The 18,320-nt window shown below is 37.3% G+C and overlaps 1 protein-coding gene and 1 non-coding gene across 3 annotated transcripts in view; both read left to right on the top strand.

Annotated features, from left to right (window-relative positions):
* The window catches only part of BAZ1A (bromodomain adjacent to zinc finger domain 1A), an 88,665-nt gene that overhangs the window by 36,036 nt on the left and 34,309 nt on the right, over nt 1-18,320 (top strand). For both annotated transcript variants that reach the window (XM_049898596.1, XM_049898595.1), the window contains 3 exons: nt 7,145-7,243; nt 10,959-11,046; nt 14,939-15,073. In XM_049898596.1, the coding sequence (XP_049754553.1) occupies nt 7,145-7,243; nt 10,959-11,046; nt 14,939-15,073 (322 nt within the window). The remainder of the gene's footprint in view (nt 1-7,144; nt 7,244-10,958; nt 11,047-14,938; nt 15,074-18,320) is intronic.
* Nucleotides 16,444-16,550, top strand: LOC126084898 (U6 spliceosomal RNA). The gene has a single exon (XR_007519128.1). It is a non-coding gene; the product is annotated as a U6 spliceosomal RNA (small nuclear RNA).

The following is an 18,320-nucleotide window of genomic DNA, read 5'->3' as shown; positions in this document are numbered from 1 at the left end:
TCGTTTCTCTAAAAAGAAACCCTTGTGCTAAAAGTATAGTTCAGTTTTTTAATACTTTCTGTTGTGCTGGTGTAGAAAACTTTTTAATTTTTTACTTCTTTATTATCAAATTCTGTCCATTGGGTTGCAACAAAAAAAATTTCCATTATGATAAATAAAAATAGAATTTAAAACTTAGATACAAAAGTAGGCGTATGGAAATATGTAGGTAAGGCATTTATAAAATAAAAGATTTATTTTGAATAATGGAACAATAATCTGATTTGTATAAATGTAGTATATGAGCATAATATGTTATGTAGAACTGAAATCAGATATGTACGTGGTGATAATAAAACCACTCTACTACTAGTGGGATCACTAGGTTCAACTCAGTGTTTCAACTGTTTAGGCCTTGTCTTTGGGAAGTAAAAGAAAATGATTAAAATGGAGGTCATTTTTAATATTACCCTTGAAGTTCCTATCTTGTGATGAACCTGTATAAGAACCAGTGCTGTTGATCTCCAGTAATTGTACTTCTTGGAAAAAATTCCAAGAATGACTTTATTCCATACAGAATTTTGTGTAAGGGTTATTATAGCAAAGCCCCAGTGAGAATATCTGCACTAATTAGGAAAAAAGTTTTTATGCTACTCATTTTCACAAACAAATTTTGTAACACAGTAAGAAAAGCAAAATATTACTTTTTGTACATTAATCATGTTTTCACCTCTACAACAAAAAGACAACTAATCCAATTAAATGGGCAAAGGAAATGAACAGACACTTCAAAGAAGACATTCAGGCAGCCAATAGACACATGAGGAAATGCTCACGATCTCTAGCCATCAGAGAAATGCAAATCAAAACCACAATGAGATACCATCTCACTCCGGCATTACTGGCACAAATCAATAAAACAGAAAATAACAAATGTTGGAGAGGATGCAGGGAGATGGGAACTCTTAGGCACTGCTGGTGGGAATGCAAAATGATACAGCCTTTTTGGAAAACAATATGGTGCTTCCTTAGAAATCTAGAAATAGAAATACCGTTTGATCCAGCAGTTCCACTCCTAGGAGTATATCCTAGAGAAATAAGAGTCATCACATGAATAGATATTTGTACACCCATGTTCATTGCAGCATTGTTCACAATAGCAAAAAGATGGAAACAGCCTAGATGCCCATCAACAGATGAATGAATAAACAAACTGTGGTGCATACACACAACGGAGTATTATACCACATTAAAGAACAACAGTGAATCTGTGAAGCATCTCGTAACATGGATGCATCTGGAGGACATTATGCTGAGTGAAATAAGTCAGTCACAAAAGGACAAATATTGGATGAGACCACTACTGTAAAAATTCATGAAAAGGTTTACATAAAAAAAAGAAACAATATTTGATGGTTATGGGGCAGGGGGAGGGGTGGGGATGGAAAAACACTTAAATAGATGATAGATAAGTGGTAATTTTGGTGAAGGGTAAGACAGTATACAATACTGGGGAAGCCAGCACAACCTGTATAAGACAAGGCCTTGGTAGCTCCATAGACACATCCAAACTCCCTGAGGGACAGAATTACTGGGCTAAGGGCTGTGGGGACCATGTTCTTGGGGAACATCTGGCTCAATTGGCGTAACAGAGTTTATAAAGAATATGTTCTACATTCTACTTTGGTGAGTAGCATCTGGGGTCTTAAAAGCCTGTGAGCAGCCCATCTAGGATACTCCACTGGTCTCACCCCTTTGAGAGCAAGGAAGAATGAAGAAAACTAAAGAAAGATTAGTCCAAAGGACTAATGGACCACATCTACCACGGCCTCCACCAGACTGAGTCCAGTACAACTAGACTGACTGCTCTGACAGGGATCACAATAGAGGGTCCTGGACAGAGCTGGAAAAAAATGTAGAACAAAATTCTGACTCAAAAAGAAAGACCAGACTTCCTGGCCTGATGGAGATGGGAGAAACCCCAGCCACCCTTTCAGCTCAGTAATGAGGCACTCCTGAGGTTCACCCTTCAGCCAAAGACTGAACAATTCCGTGGAACAAAACAAGACTAAAGAGGTGCACCTGCCCTGGGGCAGGGACTGGAAGGTAGGAGCGAACAGGATAGCTGGTAATAGGGAACTCAGGGTTGAGAAGGGAGAGTATTGACATGTCATGGGATCATTAACCAGTGTCATACAACAATGTGTGTACTGTTTGATGAGAAACTAGTTTGTTCTTTATACCTTCATCTAAAGTTCAGTAAAAAAAATAAATCACAGTTTTGTAGCTCTAAATCCACTAAGATAGAGTCCATATACAATTTTTGAGTATGTACATCAGGGTGTGAATACTCAATTGCAATCTGAATTTTTAGAAATTATTACTCATGTTTTGATTTTCAATCTTGTTAGTGTTGTATTATAATTTACTAAAATATTATGGAAAAATAAATGGTATATTAAATAAATGTATTACTGTATTGTCACTGATGGTAATCTGTTAAACGCAATCTACATTTGACCAGCCCTTCATATGTATAAAAGGTAGTAGTGATTAAGTATTAAACTTGTACCTGTTCAAAAAATAGTAAGATAAAAACTCTTAATGAAGTCTGTTGTTTTTGAACAACTGCTGCTGATTTATTAAAACCTGTTTTTCTTACCGCCACCCCCCACTTTGCTTCAAGAAATCATTTTATTGGGAGCTCCCCATCAATGCAGCTGTGTGAACATTTTCTCTATTTGACCTATTCCCTAGGATAGGGTTTTTCAGACTGCAGGTTATGACCCCATTTGTAGGTTGTTAAATTAATAATGAACCTTAATAGGATAGAAAATATTAGACTGCATTCTGTCTAGTGAATGTGAGTGTTTAACTGTATTTCATTGTTTATATGTATACTGGGTCTCAGTGTAAAGATACTTGGCCCTGTAGCTTGGAATTTAATGGTGTTACATGTAAATACTTCAATTTTATTTGTGACACTGTCTCATATGTCCCTTTTTAAATTTTTGTTTTTGTTTATTGAGGTGAAATTTACATAATGTAAAATTAACCCATTTTAAAATGAATAAGTCTGTGGCCTTTAGTACACTCATAATGCTATGCAACCACTATATCTAATTCCAGATCATTTTCATCACTCCAAAATAAAACTCCCTGCACATTGAGTAATCGCTCCCCACCCCCATCTTTCCCAACCCCCTGATAACCCATAAATCTGCTTTCCGTCTCTGGATTTATCTGTCCTGGATATTTCATGTAAACGCAATCATACAAAACATGACCCTTTGTAGCTTAGTTCGCTTAAAATGTTCTCAAGTTTCATCCACGTTGTGTTACGTATTAGTGCTTCATTCTTTTATGACTGAAAAATATTCTATTGTATGTATATAACATGAGGCATTGGTGATCCAATGGTAGAATTCTCACCTTCCATGCAGGAGACCCGGATTGGATTTCTGGTGGCTTCATGTGTAGCCACCACTCGTCTGTCAGTGGTAGATTGCATGTTGTTGTGATGCTGAACAGTTTCCAATGGCTTTTCCACACTAAGACAGACTAGGTAGAAAAGACTGGCAATCTACTTTTAAAAATCAGCCAACAAAACCCTGTGGATCACAGCACTCCCATCTGCAACCCATCACAGGAATGGCGCACAAATAGGCAGTATTTCGTTTTGTTGTACGTGGAGTTGCCATGATTCAGGGGCCTACTCAATAGCAGCTACCAACAACAACATGTATATACCACAATTTGTCCCTCATCCGTTGATGGAAATTTGGGCTGTTTGTACCTTTTGGCTATTGTGCCTAGTGCTGCTTTGAACATTAGTGTTAAGAATTGGTTTGAGTAGTTGATTTTCATTCATTTGGGTACATACTTAGGAGTGGAATTGCTGGGTCATACGGTAATTCTGTTTGACTTTTTGAGGAGCTGCCAAACTTTTTGCCACAGTAGCTGTACCACTTTACATTCACACTAGCAGTTTCTTCTCCTAGTGTTTCCTAGTCTTGTCAGATACAAAATTCTTGGTTGACAGTTTTTTCTTTTAGCACTTTAAAAATATGTCATCCCACTGCCTTGTACCCTCCATAGTTTCAGTGCTAAATCAGCTGTTAATCTTACTGAATAGTTCTTGTATATGATGAGTCACTTCTCTCTTGCTGCTTTCATTTTTGCCAATTGATTATAATGTGCTTTGGTGTGGATCTCTTGAGTTTATCCTACTTGAAGTTCATAGAGCTTCTTAGGGGTGTATATATAATGTGTTTTATCAAATTTAGGAGTTTCCTGAGCACTGTTTTTTCAAATATTCTTTCTGCCGCCCCCCCGTCCCCCTTCTGGGCCCCTCATCATGTCTATTTTGGTTCCTTTGATTGTGTCCTGTAGGTCTCTTAGACGCTATTCATTTTTCTTTATTCTTTTTTTTCTCTCAGACAGGTTAATTATAGCTGTCTTATCTTCAACTTTGCTGGTTTTTTTCTTTTGCCTACTCAAATCTGCTCTTAAAACCCTCTAATGAATTTTTTTATTTTAGTTATTGTACTTTTCAGCTCCAGAATTTCTGTTTGGTTCCCTTTTATAGTTTGTCTCTTCATCAGTGTTCTCTATTTGTTCATGTGTTGTTTCCTGCTTCCCTTTAGTTCTTTGTTCATGGTTTCCTTTAGTTTTTTGAGCATGCAGGAACAGTTTCTGTTGATTTATTTTTTTCCTGCAAATGGGCCATACGTTCTGTTTCTTTGTAAGCCTTTTAATTTTTTTGTTGGAAACTGGACTTTTTTGAGTAATATAATATAGTAACTCTGGAATCAAAATCTCCTTCCCCAGTTTGCTGTTGTTGATTGTCGAGGGCTACAGTTGTCCATTTGTTTAGTGATTTTTCCAAACTTTTTTTTAAGACTATATTCTTTGTTGTGTGTGGTCACTGAAGTCTCTATTTCATTATGTTATTGGTCAGCCAGTAAGCTGACGTAGAGATTTCCTTAAGCACCTGAAGCCAAAAAGAAGAAGAAAAAAAAAATACTACTCTTCGGGTCTTCGCAGGTTGGCTCTGACTTGGGTATTCCTTCAATGCTAAGGCAGGCCTCCTAAAACTCTGTTTAGCCTTCACGTCCTGCTTGTGCAGGCAATCCCCCAGAGTTGACAAATCTAGGGTCCCCTCAGGTGAGCGTGTGTCCAGTCCTGGGCATGCACATTGCATTCCATCTTCCTGGTATACACAGTTGCACTTATTCGGATTCAGTTGCCCTTTCGAGCCCTTATTCTCTCGAGAAACTTCCTTTTCAGCCTTCTCTTTTCTACGCATTTGGGTTGGTCTCCTGCATGCCTCATCTACTGTTTAAATTTTTTGATGGATGCCACTGCCTGAAAAGCTGCTTCAACCTGATGGGAGTAGGAGGTGGGAAAACAGAGGTCACCCTCTGTGGCTATATCTCCAGAAGCTGCCAGGCAGGTCAAGGTGCACAACCACAGTATTTTAAGAACAAGCTTCTTGTTAGCCCCTGGTACCAGCAAGGCACACCAGGAATGCTAGTGCTGCCATCACAATCCCACCACTGCACTAGGGCATGAGGGATGGTAGTCAGATGAGCAAAAATGTCCCAAGCTCTTTTACTGAAGTTCAGCTACCTTTTTCTTCATCAACACTCACTTGTTTGTTGTTTTTTATTAAATTCCAGAGTTGTGAAAAAAGGTAATTCTGTGCATCTTTGCCAGATTATGGTTGTTTCAGGGGAGCAACTGATTCTTTGAGCTCCCTATTTTGCCATTTTCCATGGTGTCATTCTATTATGTATCCCTTTTGTGTTGAGACCCCCCTCACCTGCATTTACATGCTCTTACCCTCATCTCACAATGCTTCTCTTTATCATCCTTTCATACCATTTTCTTCTCTGTAACTTCTACTTATATCCTCTTTACATATATGCCTGTACTCACAGAGGCAGCACTTCCAGAATCCAACCACTTCTCTCTACTGCCGCTATGACCTCTTAGTCTATACTGCCATCAGCTCTCAGTTTACTGCAGTAGCTTTCTAACTGGGCTCCCTGTTTGCACTCTTGCCCCATAGTTACTCTCCACATAGCAGTCAGGGTGATTCTTCCCGAAGTATAAGTTAAGTCATACATACCTCATTATTCAAAATCCTCCAGTGGCTTCACTCAGACTAAAATCCAAGCCCTAATGATGGCCTATAGAGTCCTATATAATCTAGGTCTGTTGCCTCTCACTCTGACCAAATCTTCTTTGGTCATTTTTATTCATTCAACTTCTTGTGCAAACCAGGCATGCTGCCACCTCAGGGCCTTTACACACGCCTCTCCACCTTTAAACTCATTTCCTCAAGATTTTCTCATGAGTTGCTCTCTCATTTTTTTGTTCGTTTTGTTTTCATAACTGTACTTAAGTGTCAACTTCTGTTGGAAAGCCTACCTGGACAGTTTCATAGGAATCACCTTATGTAAATAGTGCTCCTCCTCCCCCATCCTCCACTTTGTTTCTTTCATAGCACTTACTACCTCCTCCTATCCTGTCGTGCATTTTTTTATTTGCCTGGGTCTCTATGTTAGAATATAAGGCAGGAATTTTCTATTTTGTTCACTGCCGAATCATCATTGTTTATAGTAGTATCTGGCACGTAGTAGGCTCCTAACTCTTTACTAATTGAGTGAATGAAGGAAGTTAGGAATATACCCTCAAAGGGAAGAAAAGAGGTTGGTAGGAATGGGGGAGGTGATTAAATTTGTAGTCTCTGCCAATTCTTAAAACAATAAACTATATTATCTTCACTTTTGCTCTTGAATTACATAGCTATGAAGAAGAAAGTTTAAAAGCAAAACAAGGACTATTTTTCTACAGATTTATTTGACGTAAACTGGGTACTCCTCTGTGCTTATTCATTTCTAATTAATTTCTTCTCTCAAGGAAAGTTTATTGAATGAGTAATTAAAATACTTACATAAATTAAAGAGTACATTGTATTATTTTGGCTAATAGGATGGTGGTGGTATCAATATATAAGTATAATTATACTTATGATAACATAAAATGTTAGTAAAGATAATAATGCTAGTAAAGATAAAAAATGGAAACTGTGTTTCCATTTAAAATCTCATGTTTCCAAATAAGTTATTAACTGATTTGTGTCTTTTCTTTTTTTTAGGAAGAAAAATGCAATTGATCCCTTGTTATTCAAGTACAAGGTGCAACCCACTAAAAAAGAATTGTATGAGTCTGCTATTGTTAAAGCAACACAAATCAGGTAAAATTCTGTATCTTACCTGTGATAGTTTAAAATAAAATAATAAGCTATCTACATTAGATTAAGAAGGTTTTATGTAGAACATATGAGTAGCGTTGCAAGTAATTGCTTCTCTTTTTAAAATAAATGTATATATGTTCACAGAGTGATAGAATGAATCCTAATGGACTCTGTGAGTCTCTTGTTTGGATTAGTAACTTACCACAAATAGTCTTTAAAATTGAAAGAACTAAGAATGATCCTGTTTATGAAGGACTTCTCATCAGAGATGGTAATATTCCTTTAATCAAGAAGATTTGTTATTCTAGAGTAGCACTGACAAGTAGAACTTTCTGTGATGATGGAAATGTTATATGTGTGCTGTCAGTGTGGTAGCCAAGGAGTCACTAGCTATTCAGCACTTGATATGTGGCTAGGAAAAAAAAAAACAGAGTAGAATTTTTTTTTATTTTATTCATTTTTAATTAATGTTAAATAGCCACATGTAGCTAGTAGCTACTATATTAAGCCGTACAGTTCTAGAGGGCTGCTATATTTATACTTACGAAAAAGAATTGGTTGACGTTCAACCATTTTAGGAGGTAGCATATGATCAAGAATCAGTGGTATCAAAGAAGAAGTCCAAGCTGCCCTGAAGGCATTGGCGAAAAACAAGGCTCCAGGAATTCACAGACTACCAACTGAGATGTTTCAACAAACAGATGCGACACTGGAAGCGCTGGTTCATCTATGCCAAAAAATTTGGAAGACAGCTACCTGGCCAATTGACAGGAAGAGATGCATATTTGTGCCCATTCCAAAGGTGATCCAATAGAATGTGGAAATTATCTAACAATATCATTAATATCACATGCAAGTAAAATTTTGCTGAAGATTATTCAAAAATGGTTGCAGCAGTATGTTGACAGGGAACTGTGAGAAATTCAAGCCAGATTCAAAAGAGGACATGGAATGAGGGATATCATTGCTCATGTAAGGTGAATTCTTGGCTGAAAGCAGAGAATACCAGAAAGATGTTTACTTGTGTATTATTGACTATGCTAAGGCATTCAACTGTGTGGATCATAACGAATTATGGATAACATTGCAAAGAATGGGAATTCCAGAACACTTAATTATGCTCCTTCAGGAAGCTGTATATAGAAAAAGAGGCATTCAAACAGAACAAGGGAATACTGAGTGGTTTCAAGTAAGGAAAGGTGTATCAGGGTTGTATCCTTTCACCATACTTAGTCTGTATGCAGAGCAAATAATCTAAGAAACTGGACTTCATGAAGAACACAGCATGAGGATTGGAGGAAGACTCATTACCTTGCTTGCTGAAACCAAAGAGGACTTGAAGCACTTACCAATGAAGATCAAAGACTATAGCCTTCAGAATGGAGTACACCTCAATATAAAGAAAACAAAACATCCTCACAACTGGACCAATAAGCAACATCATGATAAATGGATAAAAGATTGAAGTTGTCAAGGATTTCATTTTACCTGTATCTACAATCACTGTCCATGGAAGCAGCCATCAGGAAATCGAAAAAAATTTGCCCGTATTTCACTGGGCAGATCTTCTGCGGAAGACCTCTTTAAAGTGTTAAAAAGCAAAGATGTCACTTTGAGGACTAAGATGTGCCTGACCTAAGCCATGGTATGTTCAGTTGCCACATAGTATGTGAAAGCTGGACAGTGAATAAGGAAGACTGAAGAAGAATTGATACATTTGAATTTTGGTGCTGGTGAAGAATGCTGAATACACCATGGACTGCCAGAAGAACAAACAAATCTGTCTTGGAAGAAGTATAGCCAGAATGCTCATTAGAAGCAAGGATGGGTGAGACTTCGTCTCATGTACTTTGGACATGTTATCAAGAAGAACTGGTCCCTGGAGAAGAACATCATGCTTGGTAAAGTAGAAGGTCAGCAAAAAAAAGAGGTAGACCCTCAACGAGATGGATTGACACACTGATTTCAACAGTGGACTCAGACAGCAACGATTGTGAGGATGGTGCAGGACCAGGCAGTGTTTCATTTGGTTTACATAGGGTCTCTATGAGTTGGAATTGACTCAACAGCACCTAACAATAACAACAACAGTGTATTTGTCAATAGTCAACAAACAATTACCTTTTCTTACCCCACTACTCTATGGTGGTGGGATATAGCAGTGATCCAAATGAGGCCTTGCTCTCATGGAACTTACATTCCAGGAAAATAATACAAATTTTTGGGAGGGCTACTACTTAAATGTGAAGAATATTGAATATACCACGGACCTCCAAAAGAACAAACAAATCTATCTTGGAAGAAGTACAACCAGAATGCTTCTTAGAAGCAAGAATGGCAGGACTACGTCTCACATACTTTGGACATGTTATCAGGAGGGATAAGTCCCTGGAGAAGGACTTCATGCTTGGTAAAGTGGAGGGTCAGCGATAAAGAAAAAGATCCTCAATGAGATGGGCTGGCACAGTGACTGCAACAATGGGCTCGATCATAACAATGATTGTGAGGATGGTGTAGGACTGGGCCATGTTTCATTCTGTTGTACGTACGGTCACTATGAATTGGAACCGACTCAATGGCACGTAACAACTGCATCTACTTGGAAACCCTGGTGGCGTAGTGGTTAAGAGCTACAGCTGCTAACCAGAAGGTTGGCATTTTGAATCCATCAGGTGCTTCTTGGAAACTGTATGGGGTAGTTCTCCTTTGTTCTATAGGGTGGCTATGAGTCGAAATCGACTCAACAGCAATGGGTTTGGTTTTTTTGGTATATTATATATTCACTCATAGAAACTTTTGACAACTTTTTCTTGAAAGGAATGTATTTAATTCAATTAAAACATTTACTTTCTTTCTAGAAAAACTTGTTTGTGATGCTGGTTGTTGCTGTTATAGTTGCTGTTTTTCAATTTGAGGGCAAGGGAGAATCATAAGTAATAGGATTTTAGGGTCTTAATTTTAATTCTCTTTAGTTCTGATCCCACTAATCTGTTGGCTGCCATGTGAGGTTTAAACACAAAATGTTTTAAAATTTGATAAAGCCCGTGTTCAACTCTATTTACAATATCCATTTGAACATTGATTTATTTAGTATTGTGTGATATCTGTTAGTGTACTGATTTTAAATTTTTTAAAAGTTGTTAATGGTGATATTTGTAGGGATGATCATCTAATTTCATAAAATGCTTTACTTTATGTAGTACCTTTTCTTTGAGGTTTATTTGATTTCTAAATGTCAGAACCTACGCAACGAATGACCCAAGCAACAAAATAGGTCATTGTAATACATATAGTATTTTTGTAATGGGGTTTTTATAATAGATCCACTCAAGTAGATCTTGTAACAGTCTACATAAATACTTGTGTGTAAAACCAAAAAAACCAAACCCCTCACCATTAAGTCAATTCCAACTCATAGCAGCCCTGTAGGACAGAGTAGAACTGCCCCATAGGGTTTCCAAGGAGCAGCTGGTGGAATCAAACTGCCGACCTTTTGGTAAGAGCTGTAGCTTGCTGTAGCTCTTAACCACTGCACCATCAGAGCCCCTAGACTTCTGTATAAAGTTGTTAGTAAATTCTACACATAAATACTATTAGATGAATTGGTTTTCATTTCCTAGCCTTGAAATTCAGATTATGAAATTACAGAGATTTTGGCATTTAGGTTGAAGTCTTTAATACTGCCACTTTCTTTATTCTCTTTTTTCTCCTGTAGCCGGAGAAAACACCTATTTTCTCGTGATAAGCTAAAGCTTTTTCTGAAGCAACACTGTGAGCCACAAGATGGAGTCATTAAAATTAAGGTAATCAAAATGTTGAAATTATTTGTCGAATAAAAAAAGAAATTTGTTGTGTTCTAAAGTTATAAAATTGCAGAAATATTATTTCAAAAATGATTGAATATAACTCTCTTCTAATCCAGAGCCAATTTTTAGTGCTTTTCTTTATACTTTTAGTTGAATTAAATACTGGTTTTTACAGTTGCTAGATTTGCTAGGTGACTCAGTTCCTGTCACATTTTTTCTTTGTGTAAAAGATTCAGCAGCATAGGTGAGAATAGCTGGAAAACTTGGAGAAAAAAAAAAGGTATGGATGTGGTGGTGGGGCAACGCTAACTTTCTAATCATGTGGTTCTGGCTCATAAATAATAGTTTTAAAGAACAGTGCTACGGCAGATCCTTCTAGGCAGGCGCATCATGGACCAATGCTAAACATAACCATTAGGAAAAAAATCGTGCTTAGAATTCTCACATTTTACCATTGAACTTTTTACCTAATGTACAAAAAGTAATTTTTAAAGAGGTAAGATATTTAACCCATTTGAGGATAGAGAAGCACTATTTAAGTGAAAAAGACAATCAAATGGGATAGGGAGATACATGCATTTATCACAAATCAGCTAATGTATGCTTAAGATTTGTACATTTCATTGTATGTTAATTTTACACCAAAAGGAAAGAAATGAAACAAATGTTAATAATCCAAATGTTGACGTATTTAGGAGGATCAAAAGGAAAGAAACATCGATGATGAGACTGATAAGCTAAATTTATATACGCTTAAAAATACCGTAAACAGATTTCAGAGGCAAGTATTGGGGGGGAAATACCTTCAGTGAGTATAATGAAGAGCTCAAATAAATCAGAAAAATATTAGCATCCCAGTAGAAAAATAGGCAAATAGACATAATCAAAATTCACACTGGATAAAATTTAAAAACATATGATAGAAAAAGTATGAGGAAATGTTGAAACTTACCAGCAAAGGAATGCAAGTCAAAATATCAAGATATATTCCATGAAATGGAAAAGTATTGAAAAACAAAACCCAAAAATGCATATTGTCTTAAAATCTGGCAAGTTTATGGTTTCTATAAAGCTGCTTGCTAATGTGTTAACAACTTTCAAAAATGAATTACTTTTTTTACCTTCTACTGTGAGAGTTACCTGAAAAAAAAAAATCTTTTTGAATGTGAGCATGTATTTTTCTCTTTCTTAATGAGAGGAGAATGCATAAATCATGCTCTACCTATGTCATTGAATATCAGGTTGCCATGTGTAAAATGATGGTACAAATATTTTTAATAACTTAGAAACTGTAGGTAACTGAGAGCTCCTAAAGTTAAACCCTTAAATGCTCATCAAAAGGCTTTACCAAAAGAGTAAAAAAAGAACCTACAGACTGGGAAAAAAATTTTGGCTACAATATATCTGACAAGGGTCTTGTCTCTAAAATCTATAGGATACTTCAGCACCTCATTGACAGAAACAAATAATTCAATTAAAAATGGGCAAAGGATATGAACAGACACTTCACCAAAGAAGACATTCAGGCTGCTAACAGATACATGAGGAAATGTTTCCGATCATTAGCCATTAGAGAAGTGCAAATCAAAACTACAAATAGAAGCCATCTCACCCGGACATTACTGGCACTAATCAAAAAAATAGAAAATAACAAATGTTGGAGAGGTTGCAGGGAGACTGAAACCCTTAGGCACTGCTAGTGGGAATGTAAAATGGTACAACCACTGTGGAAAATGATACGGCACCTCCTTAGAAAGCTGGAAATAGAAATACCATACGATCCAGCAATCCTACTCCTAAGAAGATATCCTGCAGAAATAAGAGCCATGACAATAATAGACGTATGCACCAAAAATAAACCTGTTGCTGTTAAGTCAATTCTGACTCATAGTGACCTAGAGGATAGAGTAGAACTGCCCCATAGGGTTCCTGAGGAGTGGCTGGTGGATTCGAACTGCTGACCTTTTAGTTAGAGCTTTTAACCACTGTGCCATCAGGACACCAGACACGCACACCCCTGCTCATTGCAGTATTATTCACAATAGCAAAAAGGTGGAAACAACCTATGTGCCCATCAACAGATGAATAGATAAACAAATTGTGGTACATACACACAATGGAATACTACGTAATGATAAAGAATAATGATAAATCTGTAAAACATCTCACAGCATGGATGAATCTGGAGGGCATTATGCTGAGTGACATAAGCCAGTCACAAAAGGACAAATATTGTATGAGACCACTATTATAAAAAGGAACGGTTTACACACAGAAAAAACCAATCTTTGTTGGTTATAAGGGAGGAAAAGGGTAGGGAGGGGAAGTCACTAACTAGGTAGTAGACAAGTGTTAACTTTGGAAAAGGGAAAGACAACACACAATATAGGGGAAGTCAGTAAATCTTGACCAAGACAAAGTCACAGAAGCTTCCTAAACACATGCAAACACCTTAAAGGGACCAAGTTACTGGGGCTGAAGGCTGGGGACCATGGTCTCAGGGGATATCTAGGTCAACTGGCATAACATACTTCATAGAGAAAATATTCTACATCTTATTTCGGTGAGTAGCATCTGGGTTCTTAAAAGCTTGTAAGTGGCCATCTAAGATACATCTATTGGTCCCATCCCATTCGGAGCAAAGGAGAGGGTAGAAAACCAAAGACACAAGGAATATACTAGTCCAGAGAACTAATGAACCACATCCTCTACTAGCCTGAGCCCAGAATAACTAGATGGTGCCTGGCTGCCACCACCAATGACTCTGACATGGATCACAGGTCCCAGACAGAGTGGAAGAAAAATATAGAACAAAATTCAAGTTCACAAAAAAAAAAAAGACGAGACTTAACTGATCTGACAGAGACGGGAGGAATCCCTGAGACTGTGTCCCCTGGACACCCTGCTAACTCAGAACTAAAGCCACCCCTGAAGTCCACCTTTCAGCCAAAGATTAAACAGGTCTATAAAACAAATAGTAACACATGTGAAGAAGGTGCTTCTTAGTTCAGTCAAGTATGCCAGACCAAATGTGCAACACCTGTCAAAAAGAAAAGACAAGAAGGCAGGAAGGGACAGGAAAACTGGACAGATGGACATGGGGAACCGGGGTGTAAAGAGGAAGGGAGAGCGTTCTCTGACACATTGCAGGGATTGTAACCAATGTCAAAAAAACAATTCAGGTATAAATTTTTGAATGAGAAACTAATTTGTACTGTAGACTTTCACCTAAAACCAAACCAAAACCAAACCCATTGCCGTCGAGTCAATTCTGACTCATAGCAACTCTATAGGACAGAGTAGAACTGCCCCATAGGGTTTACAGGGAGTGCCTGGTGGATTCGAACTGGCGACCTTTTGGTTAGCACTTAACCACTACGCCACCAGGTTTCCAAACTTCCACCTAAAGCACAGTAAAATTAAGAAAAAAAAATCTGAGATTGAACATGGATCAAAGGTGAACAAATTCTAGATACAAAATAAATAGAGAGGAATTCTTTTATCACCCCAAACTGGGGGGCAAATCTAAATGTTCAGCAGTTGGGAAGTGGTCGGGGAAAATATATTGGGTTTTTTATTTGCAAAGAAAATCTCATATAAGTCAAAAGTAAAACAAATTTATCTGTACATATGTAATTTTGAAATAGTTTTAGAACTCAAGAAACTGTAGAAACATTCTTGAGGCATTTTGTGGTGAAGTAATTGTTAGAATTGAAGTTTTCTTTCTGATAAGGTGATTAAATAGTTTTAGTATGGATTGAGCAAACCAGTTAAAATGTGTATCACTACACAATTATGCATGAAATTCCAGTGTTTATGTTGTGTTAGAGTAAATCTATGTATAGTTTACTAATGTGTTATTATTGTACCCTATGTCTTTTTTATGAAGGCCTCATCTCTTTCAACATATAAAATAGAAGAACAAGATTTTTCTTATTTCTTCCCTGATGACCCACCCACATTTATCTTTAGTCCTGCTAGCAGACGAAGAGGGAGACCTCCCAAAAGAATACTTATTAGTCAGGTAAGTAGGGAATAGATAAAAACTACATTTGAGATGTTAATAAAATAGTGTTCAAAATCAAGAACTGTGTTTGCCATCATTCTCAGAGTTTGTAGAGAACTCATTCCTACGGAAAACATTATGCGTGTACTCTATGTTGATAACTGCTTAGCAATGAGGCTTGTAGAAGTTTCAAGTGTGAATTAGACACGGTCTTCATGCCACAGGGATTTTTTACCAAGGTTGAAGCACAGATATGTAAGCATTTACTGAAACGTACAGTGGAATGAAATTCGGGCAATAAATTATAGGATTGCAACATATAAAGAGCAGTGAATTTTAACTAAGGGAAATTATAGAGGGCTTTAAGAAAGTAATAATGCTTGAGCTTTGGAAAATAGAAGATTTCTAATGATGAGACAAGGAGGTGGGGAAGGCATTTAACGCAGAAGGCAGAACAGAACCCATTGCTGTCAAGTTGATTCCGACTCATGACAACTTATAGCTAGACAATAAAATGGTACTAAAATGTCCTTTGCATTAAAATATTGTTTCCATAAAAATACCCAACTTGCTTCAATACTTATTTGTCTCTCATAGAGACTGAAAATAGACTTTAGCCCAAAAATGGTGGTCTAAATCCTAGCAAATAGCAACGTACTGGTTCAAAATATGCAAGAGAGGCCTTAGAATACAAAATAAATCTTCCCTGAGGAAAACTCCTGTAAAAAAAAACTATAAGGGAGATAGAGACTGGAGAAACCCTGCGAGTATGGCCCCCAGACACCCTTTTTTAAAAATAATTTTTATTGTGCTTTAAGTGAAAGTTTACAAATCAAGTCAGTCTGTCACATATAAGCTTATATACACCTTACTCCATACTCCCACTTACTCTCCCCCTAATGAGTCAGCCCGCTCCCTCCTTCCAGTCTCTCCTTTCGTGACAATTTTGCCAGTTTCTAACCCTCTCTAGCCTCCTATCTCCCCTCCAGACAGGAGATGCCAACACAGTCTCAAGTGTCCACCTGATACAAGTAGCTCAATCTTCATCAGCATCTCTCTCCAACCCATTGTCCAGTCCCTTCCATGCCCAGACACCCTTTTAACTCACTACTGAAGTCACTCCTGAGGTTCACCCTTCAGCCAAAGATTAGACAGGCCCATAAAACAAAATGAGACTAATTGGGCACACCAGCCCAGGGGCAAGGATGAGAAGGCAGGAGGGGATAGGAAAGCTGGTAATGGGGAGCTGAAGATCAAGAAGGGGAGAGTGTTGACATGTCATGAAGTTGGCAACCAGTGTCAGAAAACAGTATGTTTTAATTGTTTAATGAGAAACTAATTTGCTCTGTAAACCTTCATCTAAAGTACAATTAAAAAAAAAAAAAACTGTGCTCACTTTGGTAGCACATATACTAAAATTGGAGTGATACAGAGAAGATTAGCATGGGCCCTGAGCAAGTATGACACACAAATTCTCAAAGCATTCCACATTTTTAATATCGAATCACATAAAGAGGCAGACCATGATGGCTTCAGCAAGTGCCCAAAACAAAGAATCAAGATACCTTCCAGAGGAAGAGAATTTTTTGGAAATACCAGAGGCAGAATTCAAAAGATTAATATACAGAGCTCTTCAAGAGATCAGGAAGGAGATCAGGCAAAACACAGAACAAGCCAAAGAACACACAGATAAACCAACAGAGGAACTTAAGGTTATACAAGACCATAATGACAAATTTAACAGGCTGCAAGAATCCATAGAGGGACAGCAAACAGAAATGCAAAAGATTAACAATAAAATTTCAAAGTTAGACAACTCAATAGAAAGTTATAAGAGCAGAATTGAGGCAATGAAAGTCAGAATTAGTGAGATTGAAGATAAAGTACTTGACACCAACTTATTTGAGGAAAACACAGATAAAAGAATTAAAAAAAAAAAAAATGAAGAAACCCTAAGAATTAAATGGGACTCCATCAGGAGGAATAACCTACAAGTCATTGGAGTACCAGAAGACAGGGGGATAACAGAAAATACAGAGACAGCTGTTGAAGATTTGTTCAACAATGACAAAAAAACTATAAGGGAAAGGAATGTTTATAATGGAAACAAAAAAAAAAACCAAACCTGTTGCCGTTGAGTCCATCTGACTCATAGTGACCGACTGTATAGGACAGAGTAGAACTGTCCCATAGGGTTTTCAAGTAGGGCCTGGTGGATTCAAACTGCTGACCTTTTTGTTAGCTCTGCTCTTATCTTACCTTATCTTATGTCACCAGGGTTTCATTAGAGAAGGACAATATAGATTGAGGACTATGTTTAATTCTTCTGTGCTCCCAATTTTCTGTCTCAAAACCTTAATAAGGAATCCCTCCTCCCCGCCCCCTTCAGTCATTACCATTTTCTAATTCAAGGAGCAAGGACACTATGAAAGTTTCTGGAGTTAGGCAAACCGATAGCTAGGTGGAGTCACCTGAGTTGGAGAAAATTTTAGGTTTTTCTAACCCTTTTTCCTTTTAATTCTCTCCTACCCTTATTCTGTGCATTCTGTTTTGTTCTTATCTTCTGCTAGTTATGGATTTCTGATGACTAACAGCTAATAAGCTAAGTTCCCATTGTTTCTAAGTATAGTTGGCAGCACACAATCATCATGATTTAGAAATTTATTAAACAGTTCTTTTAAGAGCCTCTTCCAGGATCTGGGTTAAGTCTATCTTGTTCCTTGTTCCCCTTCCCCTTCTGTCACTTTTTTTTTCAATACTTTCTCAACTGCACACTTCAGGTTTTTCTACCCCAAATGAAGCTTGTTTTCCTCTTGGCAAATAATTTTTCCATGTATTAAGTGGGTTTTTTTTTGTTGTTGTCTCTTGTTCACCATTGTGCTTAGTACTGCACCTGGTACTAAGCAGGTACTCATATATTCAAGTGAATTATTTATGTTTTATTACATTAAAATATAAGAGATAATAAGAATATCACAAGCAGGAGAGACATTGTTCTCATGAGAAATAAAATGCAAATAAGGTTTTAGGATTGTTTAATATTGGCCACAAGAATGTTTGACATGTCTTTCCTCTGTCTCTTTCATATTTTATATTTATACTATCTAGTTTACAAGGTAACCTGGAAGTTTTTTTTTTCTTTTTCTAATGCACATTTTTAAGGGGCACACTCTCTGTCTCTTGTGTCTGTCTGTTTCACTCTCTCTCCCTATATATAAAAGAACCCACCACCCACTGCTGTTGAGTTGATTCTGACTCACAGCGA

This window comes from Elephas maximus, chromosome 10 (genome assembly GCF_024166365.1).
Source record: "Elephas maximus indicus isolate mEleMax1 chromosome 10, mEleMax1 primary haplotype, whole genome shotgun sequence".
NCBI classification, from domain to species: Eukaryota; Metazoa; Chordata; class Mammalia; order Proboscidea; family Elephantidae; genus Elephas; species Elephas maximus.
This window is presented reverse-complemented; position numbering and strand designations above follow the sequence as displayed.